Below are 13,926 nucleotides of genomic sequence, written 5' to 3'. Positions count from 1 at the left end.
ATCACCGATCACAAGAACCTGCTATATCTGGAGTCCGCGAAACGTCTGAATCCCAGACAAGCTAGGTGGTCATTGTTTTTTACCAGGTTTAATTTTGTCGTTACATATCGTCCTGGGTCAAAAAATGTAAAGGCGGATGCCTTATCTCGCAGTTTCCCTGGGGCCGGGAATACGGACGACCCGATTCCTATCCTTCAGGAGGGGGTGGTGGTTTCGGCAGTATGCTCTGAGCTGGAGGAGGAGGTATTGGAGGCTCAGGGGGACGCCCCTGTTGGACCTCCGGGGAGACTGTTTGTTCCAGATCAGTTGCGACAAAAGGTGATCGAGGCACACCATAACTCAGTTTTGGCAGGACACCCGGGGAGTAAAGCAACTGTGGATCTCCTCTCGCGTCGGTTTTGGTGGCCTAACTTACATAAGGAGGTGGTAACTTTTGTCGCGTCCTGTGGGGTTTGTGCGCGCTCTAAGACCTCACATACCCGTCCGTCTGGGGCCCTCTTACCTTTGAAGATCCCGGAGCGTCCTTGGACTCATCTGTCTATGGACTTTATTACGGACCTCCCTCCGTCTTCGGGTAAAACGGTCATACTCGTTGTAGTGGACAGGTTCAGCAAGATGGCACATTTTATCGCTCTTCCGGCTCTCCCTAATGCTAAAACTCTTGCGCAGGTGTTCATTGGGGAGATTGTGAGGCTTCACGGGGTACCCTCCGATGTGGTGTCTGATCGGGGGTCTCAGTTTGTGTCCAAGTTCTGGAAGGCGTTTTGTGCACGGCGGGGGATGCATTTGTCATTCTCATCGGCTTTTCACCCTCAGACCAATGGTCAGACGGAACGTATGAACCAGAGCTTGGAGACATATCTCCGGTGTTTTGTGTCAGAGAACCAGGAGGACTGGGCTTCTTTCTTACCTCTGGCAGAGTTTGCTCTTAATAATAGGCGGAGCGAGTCCACTGGTAAGTCCCCGTTTTTTGGGGCATATGGTTTTCACCCCCAGTTTTGTACTTTAAGTAGGGGGGGCTCTTCGGGGGTTCCTGAGGAGGAACGATTTTCCTCATCACTCGCTTCAGTATGGAGAGGGGTGCTGAAGAATCTGAATACTATGGGGAACCGATACAAACGTATGGCTGATAGGAGGAGAGTGTCTGGTCCGGACCTAAGTGTGAACGATCTGGTATGGTTGTCTACCAGGAATATTAAACTTAAGGTTCCCTCCTGGAAACTGGGTCCCAGGTTCATCGGGCCGTACAGAATCAGTTCTATTATTAATCCGGTGGCATTCCGTCTTGACCTCCCCCCTACGTTTAAAATTCACAACGTGTTCCACAGATCGTTGCTTAAGAGGTATGTGGCGCCGGTGGTACCGTCACCTTTACCTCCCCCTCCAGTGGTGGTCAATGGTAACTTGGAGTTCCAGGTATCAAGGGTCATCGATTCACGTTTTAATCGCCGGTCCCTTCAGTACCTGGTTCATTGGAAAGGGTATGGTCCTGAGGAGAGGATGTGGGTTCCTGCGTCGGATATTAACGCAGACCGATTAGTTCGGGCCTTCCACACGACTCACCCGGATAAACCTGGCCCTGAGGGTCCGGAGGCCCCTCGTAGAAGGGGGGGTACTGTCACGGGTGTGTCGCCACGAAGATCGTCACGATTACACAGCCTGACTTCTCGCAGCTGACTTTTTGGTGCTTTGTGTTTTCGGCAGTGAGGGAGTTAATTCTCTCTCTCTCTGTGCTAGACGAGGTCCAGCCTCGCCCAGCTGCAATCAATGCTGCTGTAGTGAGTCTCCTTCAAATGCCTGCTGGTCTGTTTGGGAAGTGTCGGTGAAAGCATTTCATACAGACTTACAGAGCGGATCGTGGTATTTGGAGTTTCTGAGATAAGTGTATTTGGAGTGGTTTTTCCCTTCCTCGCTTTATCATTTATCTCCTTTCCCGTTGGTGTTCCCTCTGTTGTAGTTGTGTAGTTTTTGTATGCAAGGTGGTTTTGGTTTTTCCCTTGTACTGTCTCATTCGTCTAAGTACTGTGTGTGGGCATATTATTACTTGTCCTCTTTTGTTGTGATCGGGGTCCTTCTCAGGACTAGATTACTTAGGTGCAGGGATCCTCAGGAGGTAGGGGTTACGCTGGCGGCCTGGACCTCTGTACCTTTAACAGTACCTCCAGGTTGAGGGATTAGTCAGGGCCCCAGCTTAGGGTCAGCTTAGGCCCCCTACCTCCAGTATACAGAGACAGCGTGACACCGACCGACCAGAGGAGGAGGTCGTGGACCAATGGACCTGAGAAGGAGGAGGACAAGGAGGTCGCAGACCGACGGGATAGGAGAAGGAGGATGGTGTCAAGGATGGACTAGGAGGAGGATGATGTCAAGGACGGACAAGGAGGAGGACAATGTCAAGGATGATGTTGAGCACGGACGAGGACGATGTCAGGGACGCATGAAGAGGAGAAGGATGATGTCGATGGACGAGGAGGAGGATGATGTCGAAGAAGGATGAGGAGAATGACGATGTCGAGGACGGACGAGGAGGAGGATGTCGAGGATGGACGATGATGTAGAGGAGGGAGGAGGACGGACTAGGAGGAGGACAATATTGAGGACGGACGAGGAGGAGGAGGACAACGATATAGAGGAGGGAAGAGAAGGACTAGGAGGACGATGTCAAGAACGAACAAAGCAAAAGGAGAGGACGATGTCTAGGAGGACGATGTAGAGGACGGACAAGGAGGACAATGTCGAGGACAGACGAGGAGGAGGACAATGTCGAGGATTCTGGAGGTTGTCAAAAAGAACGATGTCGAGGACGGACGAGGAAGAGGACGATGTTGAGGACGGACGAAGAGGAGAAAGATGATATTGAGAACGGACGAGGAGGATGATGTCGAGGATGGACGAAGATGATGTCGAGGACCGATGAGGAGGGGGGGGACGACGTCAAGGAGGACTATGAGGATGATGTAGAGGAGGACGACGATGTAGCGGAGGGACGATGAGGACTAGGAGGAGGAGGAAGACGAGCTTGCGGATGGACGTGGTTGTGGACCGATGAGGTCGTGGATGGCTTATAATATGTGTACAATAATCATGCAAATATCATGAGAAAGCCTTTAGGTCATACTTCTGGACCCAAAAAATGAGGAGAGAAATCTCAATACCTAAAAGTTTCAGATGCCTTCCATAAAACATGGCGCGAAAACCATGGCCAATTTTATTTGCTAGTGATGCAACTTCACTTAGCTTATTAAAAGTTCTTTCATAAAGTCAATTACCATAATTTTCATTCATTCCATCATGTACGGTATAGAGACCAATTTCTTTACTTTAATCCCACTAAAGGATTAGGTGCAGAAAACAGAATGTGCGGAGTTGGGGAACGGACAGGATGCTTACACCATCCTTCAATTAGAAGAAACCATTCAGAGGTCATTTAGACCAGTACGGTTTACCATTTGGTACTTATAGTTAACGGCTCCCTGTTGTGCTTGTAGCATAAAGTTACTGACAACTCTTCTATCATTCATGTGCATACATGACCCAAATGTATTAAATATCTGAGCCACTCTGACCTCCACACCTTCTTGCCAACAAGAAAAGCAGCTTAGGGACCACATTTTCTTCCAGTAAAAAATGTACATTTTTTTGTTTGCAAAAATAACACCCTATATAAATAAATATGTAGTTTTCTACCACTACTTCTGGCCTCCAGTATCACTTTACAGGGTTATTTTCATTACGAGTTTTGGAAAATACTTCCGGCTTCTTGCTTGCCAGGAGCCGTTCCTAATGACAATCTGGCTAGCTTCAGAGCAGCGCTCGCAAGCTCTATAGCAAAAAGCATACAAGAGCTGCACTACTTGCCGAGGAACCTAGCCACCTCTGATAGCCTACTGTTCCTTGTTTAGGTTACGAGCTACTTTTGCAAACTATGGAATTACAGAGCCCTCCGTTCTTAAGAATGGAGAGGAATTTTGATAAAAAGGTAAGTTACAAAGTTGCTTGATTTTATGTGCACTTTGAAATTGTACCCATTTATTATTATTATAGTGCCATTTATTCCATGGCGCTTTACATGTGAAAAGGGGTATACATAATAGAAAACATGTATGAAAAGAACACCCATGTAAATGTTTCCAATAAGTTACGATGAGCTTTTTTTTGAGACGGCACAGCATATGTTATATGACATTATGTTATAAATGCAGCATTTCCTTTAGCAAGGACACACATTCACAAAACTATCTTCTCGAACACCTCAGGTCTATAAAGAATTGCTCTGGCATGGTTAATTGATTCCCTAATTTGTGACTTGTATAAACACATTCTATTTTATATAATGAAACACCCTTTGAAAGTAATTTGATTGGGAATAAAAAATAATTAACAATAAATATAACAACTTCAAGCCCATTGCTGTGAAGATCAAGACATTATTATACAGGAAGAAATGCTAGCACAGGCTTCCAGTATCGTTGTTTCAGATGCTGCACATCTCGTATCTTGATGGTATGGTGTGGTAAATGGGGTACAAAGATAGTGGGGCCATTCTTCATCAATGGAAAGCTCAATGCCACTGGATATCTGAAATTGCTACATGATGATGTGTTGCCCTCTTTATGCACTGAAGATGGCACGTTCCCCGAGTTTTGCCAACAAGCACCACCACATTATGGGTGTCGGGTGCAAGCATTCCTACATGAACAGTTTCCTGGAAAGTGGATTGTTGTCATGGGCCAGTTGAATGGCCACCAAGGTCTCCCAATCTGACTCCCTTAGACTTTTATCTTTGGGGTCATCTGAAGGCAATTGTCTATGCTGTGAAGATACGAGATGTGCAGCATCTGAAACAACGGATACTGGAAGCCTGTGCTAGCAACACCACAGAAGAAATGCTATCAGTGTGTCAAGTGTGGGAAAAGAGGGTTGCATTGACAATCCAACACAATGGGTAGCACTTTGAACACATTTCATAAGTGGTCATAAACTTGTACAAAACTCATGAAAGAATAAAGTTATGTTAAAACCAAGCACATCATTGTTTTTCTTATGAAATTCTCAATAAGTTTGATGTGTCACATGACCCTCTTCCCATTGAAAAAAATAAAGTTTGATCCAAAATGGCTGACTTCAAAATGGCCGCCATGGTCACCACCCATCTGGAAAAGTTTACCCCCTCCCATATACTAATGTGCCACAAACAGGAAGTTGATATCACCAACCATTCCCATTTAATTTAGGTGTATCCATATAAATGGCCCACCTTGTATTAAGACGTGGCTGGCAGCCAGAAGAGTGGACTGGCCACCCCAAAACTCAACATCATTGAAAGTTACGGCAGAAACCCAACTTCAAAGACTGATATAGACTCAACTTTGTGGTTTTCGCAAAAAAAAAATAGAAATGATAGCCGAATTTCCATGAAATCTAAGTGCTCCAAAAGAAATCGAGGTGATAAGTAATAAAAATACTCTACTGCCTAAAAAAGTATTTGAGATAAGTCTCAGCCTCGTAGGAAATAAGCGGATAACTAGAAGATGCTGAGAAGTCACAGCAGCACTAGAAGGCTACCGGAGTGGTTCCTTACTCTGACCCAGTCTATATAGAACACCTATAAAGTATAGTGACTGAAACATTTCCCACTTTAGGCAATTACCGAGTGTAGCAACCTTGAGCAATCAGCTTTGAAACTTGGGGGAGGCAGGGAAGTGGGGGGGGGGGGGGGGGGGGATTGCAACATGTATGTTCATTTCAGCTGTAGCACCCCTGCAGGACAAATGAAGCATTGCACTCTTTACTGCCATCTGTATGATGCCAGGTCCTACATAGGGCCCCAGCGACCTAGCTGATAGAGAATTAAATGAGGGTCCCATTTTGATAACTAACGATATATTTTGGTGCTTTTTTTTTTTTTTTTTTTTACCATTTCTACCATTCTCAATGTGCAGAATATTTATATTGCTTGTGTGCCACGGACATTATTTTAATATTGTAAGACTAAATGGGCACAGTTCAGACGGAGTATGCTCTAAAGATTGTAAGTTTTATACAAAGGGGCACTCTATTACATGGGTAGTGGAAAAATCAAGTACTTCATGACATACAAGATTAGCTACTTATCAAGGGCCTTAAAACTGCGCAAATTACACAATGTGCAAGAGTTATAAAAACTTGGACAAATCACACCATCAGCAAATAAAGTCTCCCTAATGTAATTACAACACAACAAATACATAAGGCTTAAAGATGTAGAGGTCAGGATAATAGAATAATGGCGTCTGCAAAGCCTTATTAAAACGTCATTTCCCCCCTCCATGTACGAGAAACAAAAAGGAATTTTCATCAGTGTTTTGGAAAAGTTTTAACTATCAATGACTTTTTTTATTTCTTTATTTTTTTAAACAAAATAGAAAATTACTAGTGATGAGCGAGTATGTTTTGTTAACCCTTTCGCCGAGTATGCTCGGGCGAGCACCGAGTAGTTACAGCTGCTCGGTGTTATGTTTGAATTACTCCCATGTGCATGATTTGCGACTGTTTGACAGTTTTATTACATGTGAGGAATGTCTATTACTTACACATTCCTCACATGTATTAAAGTTGTCAGTCGCAAATCATGCACACGGGAACGATTCAACCATATCACCGAGCAGCTGTAACTACTCGGAGCTCGGCCCGAGCATACTCGCCGAAAGGGTTAACAAAACATACTCGCTCATCACTAAAAATTACTGATTGCGATAACTGATCCAAACACATGAAAATCAGTCTATTTTTTCACGTACATGGGGGGAGGGAAACTGAAGCCTTACATACACCGTTATTCTGCCCATGACCTCCTTCAGTCATATGCATTTGCTCGGGAGACTATCAGTTGAGTGATTTTTTTTTAATAACTGCAAAGCTTGTCCTACACATTACAGTATAAATGGATCACACACATAAAAATTACTTTGATGCTCTCCATGATTTTCACAGACCCACAGACTTGTATGAGCGATTTTGATCCATGACACGGGTCAAAAAACACACAATATAAAAAATAATTTTATAATAAATATATATCCCCCATGAATAGAACACATACCTGTGAAGACACGGGATCTTCGCTGGCAGAACATTAATAAGACAACATAGGGTGAAGGTAAAACAGCGTGGCAATACTTTATTGAACCACACAGCGGACAATAAACAGAACAGTCCAAGCAAGTACCCAAGATGGTGCAAATTACAGAGTCCTCACCCTTCCTCTGGCCCGCCTGGGATAGAGTAGCTGCGATTTTGGGGCTTCCAGGGCCGACTACCCCCACTCATAGTGTAAAAATAAGAATAAAATAAAAAAAATATTATACTCACCTGGATTGAGGCAAACGCACATGCCGAGGAGCAGAGGAGAATGATGCGCTGCACCAAGTGGGCCCCAGAACTGCACTGAGCTCACTGAGTGACAGGACACCGCTCACTGAGCTCAGCGCAGTTCAGGCACCCGCTCGCTGCAGTGAGTCATTCTCCCCGGTTCCTCAGAGTGTGCGGTCGCCTCAAGCGAGTATAATGATTTTTTATTTTATTCTTATTTTTACACTAGGAAACAACAGAATACTACTCTCAACATTGTCCCATGCTGGCGCTGATCGCAGCACCCAGCGCCTGGGAACAGCACTAACTGTACCGCTGATTGCCAGGCACTGGTACGTGTCACACTGATGACACATGGATGTCATCCGTGTGTCATCAGTGTGCAAATGTTTTGGACATTTTGCGGCTCTTGCAGCGTGCAAAAAACGGACATGTCAGCGTGTTTTGCCCATGGATACATGGTCCGTGAAAATACACTGACATGTGAAAGAGTCCTTAGATACCCTTTTTTGACAATATGTTTGTGGCCGTTCATGCGGCTCCGCAGCGATTGTCATCCGACCAACATATTGGAGCCCGCAATCACATGTCACTACATATATAACAAAGTCTGAACTACATGTCGGTTCTTGAGTGGAGTTGTAAACGCGTTGTGTAATGTTTTTCATTAATTTTTATAGCAATATTTTTTAACTATATGTGATCAAGCTGTCTTGCACTTGGAGAACTTGATTGCAATAAATAAACTCAAACTTTGTTTTTTTATCACCAATTTGTAAGATTGAGCCATCATTTGATGAATATACTACCAAAACAATCCTAGAGATATTCCTTTCACAAACGCAAGCGCCTCTGGATTTCCGTTTTCTCCCTTTTACAGCTGAAACATCTTTAGAAAAATATTCAAATGTTGTCGGCGGCGAAGAATGTTGTGTTTTTAGTGTTCCTGAAAGATATAAATAAAATAATTTGTTATATTTTATGTTAAAGGGGACCTGTCAGGATGTACATGTATACTTGTATAGAGAAGGGGAAGCTGAGCAGAATGATAGATCGCTTTGTGGGAAAAGATTCAGTATAACTTGTATTTTCTTCATTGAAATCCCTGGTGTTTGTATATATATAGGAGTCCAGTGGGCGGTCCTATTGACGATTGACAGCTCTCTCTTCGTGCACAGTCATACAGGGAAGACTGTCAATCACCAGATACCGGTGGAGAACACCATAATGTAATACTGATACTAAGCGCTCATTCACACATCTGATTTTCGCATACGAGTGCTATCTGTGCTATCACGTATCCTGTGATACATTATTTTTTGTGGAAACATGTCCGATTTTGATCCGAGGGGCAGGTCAAAATCGGTCATTCAAGTGGATGGGCCAATAAAAAAATCAGACTGATAACATCATATACGGTCTGATTTTCACAGACCCATGAAGAAGGTGTATACGAAAATAAAACATATACGTGGAAAAATCGGACGTGTGAATGAGCCCTAATAGGCGTCTCATGGTGCTTTTATCCCTTATTTTCCTGACTACAGTTATCCTATCCAGCTCTGCCTCTCACTTTCCAGCTTCTCTGCTGTTTTTCCACCTACATGGAAATAAATGGCAACAAACTAAAGTACAATTCAAAACGGAATCCTCTCATGTTCCAGTCACAAACGACAGAGGCAAAACTACACAGGCAGAGCAAGTCGCGTGGACACAGAGGTATGGCGGCCATTTTGGTGTAGACCACAGTTTGCGTATGTAGTGTGTAGTCTCCGAGTCGATGGCCGCTGTCTCTGACCCTTGTGCAGCTTTCACTGAGGAGCCCAGTGACTGAGTGACCTGTGTGGCGTGTGTTACCTGTCATGTAGGAGCGCCGCCAGCCTGCTCTATCCTGCTGGGAATGCAGAAGTGTAGCGCAGAGGAGGACACCCGGCTCCCCCATGTACAGGAGCCCGCAGCCCGCCAGCACCTGCTCCTCCACCGGGACACAGACTGACAGCATGCAGGGTGAGTGTGTGCCCTGTGCCCGCACTGCAGCCATGGAGCCTGTGTACAGCCCTGGCAGGATCCTGGCTGTCTTCACCATGGCGTCCCTGCCTGAGAGAGACAACACAGGAAATGGCCATTGCTCATTTACATCTTCTGGTCAGGGCCGGTTTTAGGCTAATCGTGGCCCTGAGCAAAATGCATAATGGGGGCCCCAAATCCTGACAATGTTCCATGTTCTGCATCAGCACCCAAAGTGATGACAACACGATACGGCATCCACAGGACTGCTGCTACCTGTGATTGGTTGCAGTGGTCATCCTATGATGCCATGTTTGCTGCTTTGCCTGAAATCTGCTGCAGCTAATCACTGACCACAGCGGTCCTGTGGCGGGTGTACGGTGTCATCACAGCGGTCCTGTGGCGGGTATATGGTTTCATCACAGCGGTCCTGTGGTGGTGTATGGTTTCATCACAGCGGTCCTGTGGCAGGTGTACAGTGTCATCACAGCGGTCCTGTGGCAGGTATACGGTTTCATCACAGCAGTCCTGTGGCAGGTGTACAGTGTCATTAACGCGGTCCTGTGGCAGGTGTACGGTGTCATCACGCGGTCCTGTGGCGGGTATATGGTTTCATCACAGCGGTCCTGGGGTGGTGTACGGTGTCATCACAGCGGTCCTGTGGCAGGTGTACGGTGTCATCACAGCGGTCCTGTGGCAGGTGTACGGTGTCATCACAGCGGTCCTGTGGCGGGTATATGGTTTCATCACAGCGGTCCTGGGGTGGTGTACGGTGTCATCACAGCGGTCCTGTGGCAGGTGTACGGTGTCATCACAGCGGTCCTGTGGCGGGTATATGGTTTCATCACAGCGGTCCTATGGCAGGTGTACAGTGTCATCACAGCAGTCCTGTGGCGGGTGTACGGTTTCATCACAACGGTCCTGTGGCAGGTGTACGGTGTCATCTCAGCGGTCCTGTGGCAGGTGTACGGTGTCATCTCAGCGGTCCTGTGGCAGGTGTGAGGTGTCATCTCAGCTGTCCTGTGGCAGGTGTGCGGTGTCATCTCAGCGGTCCTGTGGAAGGTGTGCGGTGTTATCACAGCGGTCCTGTGGCGGGTATATGGTTTCATCACAGCGGTCCTATGGCAGGTGTACAGTGTCATCACAGCAGTCCTGTGGCGGGTGTACGGTTTCATCACAACGGTCCTGTGGCAGGTGTACGGTGTCATTAACGCGGTCCTGTGGTCGTGTACGGTGCATCACAGCGGTCCTGTGGAAGGTGTACGGTGTCATCTCAGCGGTCCTGTGGCAGGTGTACGGTGTCATCTCAGCGGTCCTGTGGCAGGTGTACGGTGTCATCTCAGCGGTCCTGTGGCAGGTGTACGGTGTCATCTCAGCTGTCCTGTGGCAGGTGTGCGGTGTCATCTCAGCGGTCCTGTGGAAGGTGTGCGGTGTTATCACAGCGGTCCTGTGGCGGGTGTACGGTGTCATCACAGCGTCCTGTGGCGGGTGAACGGTGGCATCACTTGGTCTCTTACGCACCAGCATGTTACATGAAGTTGGGGGTCTCGGCTGGGTGTGTGGACTTGTGCTGTGGGGGCGCTACGCCCTTGCAGGCCACATGTCAACGATGACTTTGGTTTGCCAGGACCAGATATTTAAGACTTCAGTGAGGGAGACCATCAGTCAAAAATAAACTTTTTACTCAACGATAACTTTGTAGGGATTATATACAGTAGGTAGCCAGTAAACAGTTTTATGAATGTTTGCTTCACTACATGGGGCATCTTCACACACAGTCTCTGTTCCTTTTCTCTTTAATCACTTGTTCTTTCTTCACTGTGTCACTCTACTTCACCACAGCCCAGTTCATGACTTCAGTCCAGCTAGCATGATTCCTATTCTCAACCCACGGTTCTGTATCTTCCTTTTCCCCGAGGGAACTATGTTGCCAGTATGACCTGTACTTAGCATTTTTGTCACTGACGCGCTGGAACTCCCGCCCAGGGCACTCTCTCTTAGTCTCACATACTCTGTCCCGTCTTGGCCTGTTACCTCTTGGAGTAACTCTAGGTCGTACTGCTAGGCGTCCTTCCCCTGGACTCTTCTCTGATCGACCACTCTACCTTTCGGTCACTCCTCTTTTTCTTTTCACTAGGATCTCGCTATCTTCTGTCACAGTCTCCTCTCACATTAAGGACACCACCCAAGTTACATGGCTCTGCTACAGTATAGACCTTGGTCTATTCCAGATACACACTGGGCCCTAACTGACGTTCTGGTAGGAAACTCTCTGTCTTTTTTCCTTACCCCTCTAATTCTGAGCTAGTCCCAATCTTTAACTCTAACTCTCCCTACCGTCGGCAACTCACAATACCAACATCATTAACGCATGTCACAGTTCACATTACACAATACAACAATACACTTGTTCTTTAAAGGGGAACGTGGGCTGTATGTTCATCTCCTTACATTTCCCCCTTCTTTAATGATGGCCTTCCTCGGTCATCCAAAACCTAGAAGACACCAAGACATTCTCCTGCACATAACTTCAGACCAGTTGCTGTTCTTTTTCTTTTTTTTCGATAGCGACACAGACCCAGTCCTACTTGGTTTGGACCCTGAAACCATGACCATCCGAGTTCTTTCTATTTTTCTCTTAGCTCGGTACCAGTCCTTCAGGTTAATTTGGCCCCTCTGGACAAGGGCTTTCAAGCCAAAATACCATGGCACAGTCCATTGTCTCCCACCACTCCGTGGGATGGGATACAGTCATTTTACTCCATTCATGTCCACGAGACAGGCACACACAGTCCCTTAGGGACGACGTCCATCCTGGATTAGACTCAGTCCCAAACTGATGTTGTAGAACCCTCCAGCGGCTGTAACGTCTCTTAATCCAGCAGGTGAATGCTCGACAAGCACAACAAAACTGGGGGGTGGGGTGGGCAAAACGCTCTTCGGCCACCCGTGGCCATCATATTACTGGAGTCCCAGGCTTTTTGGACCATAGGTCCACCGAACTTGGTCCTCCTGTAACTACAGAACTGCTCCAGACACGAGGGTGCAACGGGTACAACACAGACCTCTTCCAGCTCCCAACTCTGTTTTTTTTTTTCTATTGGTCCTTCTTCGATCCAGCTCAGATCCAGGTCTTATTCCTTGCTCCGGCCTCCTACCCATATATGGCCAAGTGGGCGACATACACGACAGCTGGTTTCGCTACCACCACCGGCAGTCCCGCGGACACCCCATCTGCTGCTCCTAACTCCTCCATGAAACCTTGGAGACCCAAGACTGCTTCCTCCTCCACACGACCCCCAGGGATGGGGGAGGAAACACTTTTGGGACCAGCAACACTATTCGGGGCCGCACTGCCACGGACAGTCTTCCGGGACCTGCTCCATCTGCACCCTGGAGATGGCCACCGCGAATCATCCTCTCTGTCAGTCCTCCTTCAGAAACTGTCATGCTAAGTAAAGGAAGGTCCAAGTGTAAGACGAAGGGAAAAGGAGGGGAAGCCCCACAACTAGGGAAAGGGAGAGTGGAGAACTCCCCTACCGTCCCTAAATAGGTTCCGTACCTATCGCCGAGCAGGATACTTAATCCCTAACTGACCCTAGAGCAAGGCTCTAGGAAGGGAGGGGTGAGCACTAGTCAGCCCCCACTGCAACTAAAGACAAAAAGGAAAACAGACAAGGGGATACACTTAGCTTTGAGAAGACACCTGAGAGAACACGACAACAATCCACCAAGAAACTCCAAGAAGAAACTAGGCGACTGCTAGCACTCCAAGCCCGAGCAGAGGTAAATCGTTCTATCACCGGTGACTCTCTGGAGACACTGATGGTTTTTAAATATCCAGCAACCGTGTGTCAATTAGTAGCAGAAGGTGGACATCACTGTTGGGTCCTTTTGAAAGAAGGATACCACTACACTACAGAGATGAAAGGATCAAGAAGGTGTCTGCAAAGCCAAGCGCAGCGACCTTCTACAGCTGGACCCAGCTGTCTGTCTGTCAAATCTGACAAACCCGTGACAGAAACCGAACCCGACTCCTTGGGCTGTGAGCTTTGGGAGTGGGAGGGAAGAAGGCCGCACTGTGCAGAGCAAGCATTACCGAATACTGTGTACTTGGTACGCTCCTCCTCCTTGCGGTTAAAACACAGAATCATTCACCCCATCATATGGCTGGTGAGATCTTCACCCTCGGATCCATCTAGCTTAGCTCGTACCCATTCCTCTCTGCTTTTCTTTGCCCGGATCACGTCTGCGATCCACCGCCCCATGGTGGTAGGGAGTGTTCTTGCAGGGGTGGAGACTGTTTTTGGGGACGGTGGGCAGCCCACCTGCGTCTGGGCCCGTAAGTCCTCCAGGTGTTTAGCTCTTCCGCAGGCCGTGAACTAGACCAGGGTCAAAGGTCCACCATCTTGTTTGTGTCCTACTAACAGCTCTCTTTCAGGAGACTCGGTGACCTTCTTCACAAGGCCACCGGGCCTTATCTACTCCTCTATCAGCGCCATTAACTGCCACAACCATCCTCGCCCTATCCTCTCCCAGGACGGCTCACTAAGTGCGAGGCCTCCCTTT

General features: G+C 47.2%; 1 protein-coding gene across 2 annotated transcripts in view; it reads left to right on the top strand.

Annotated features, from left to right (window-relative positions):
* Positions 1 to 9,087: 9,087 nt before the first annotated feature.
* Positions 9,088 to 13,926, top strand: part of CDADC1 (cytidine and dCMP deaminase domain containing 1) — a 39,942-nt gene continuing 35,103 nt past the window's right edge. For both annotated transcript variants that reach the window (XM_073662717.1, XM_073662711.1), the window contains exon 1: positions 9,088 to 9,357. In XM_073662717.1, coding sequence (XP_073518818.1) covers positions 9,291 to 9,357 — 67 coding nt within the window. In that variant the 5' untranslated portion in view covers positions 9,088 to 9,290. The remainder of the gene's footprint in view (positions 9,358 to 13,926) is intronic.

The sequence above is a fragment of the Phyllobates terribilis genome, unplaced genomic scaffold (assembly GCF_046119375.1).
Source record: "Phyllobates terribilis strain yellow unplaced genomic scaffold, ASM4611937v1 Scaffold_2__4_contigs__length_985480577, whole genome shotgun sequence".
Taxonomy (NCBI): Eukaryota; Metazoa; Chordata; class Amphibia; order Anura; family Dendrobatidae; genus Phyllobates; species Phyllobates terribilis.
The sequence above is the reverse complement of the archived record's forward strand: the minus strand, read 5'-3'. Positions and strand labels throughout refer to the sequence as shown.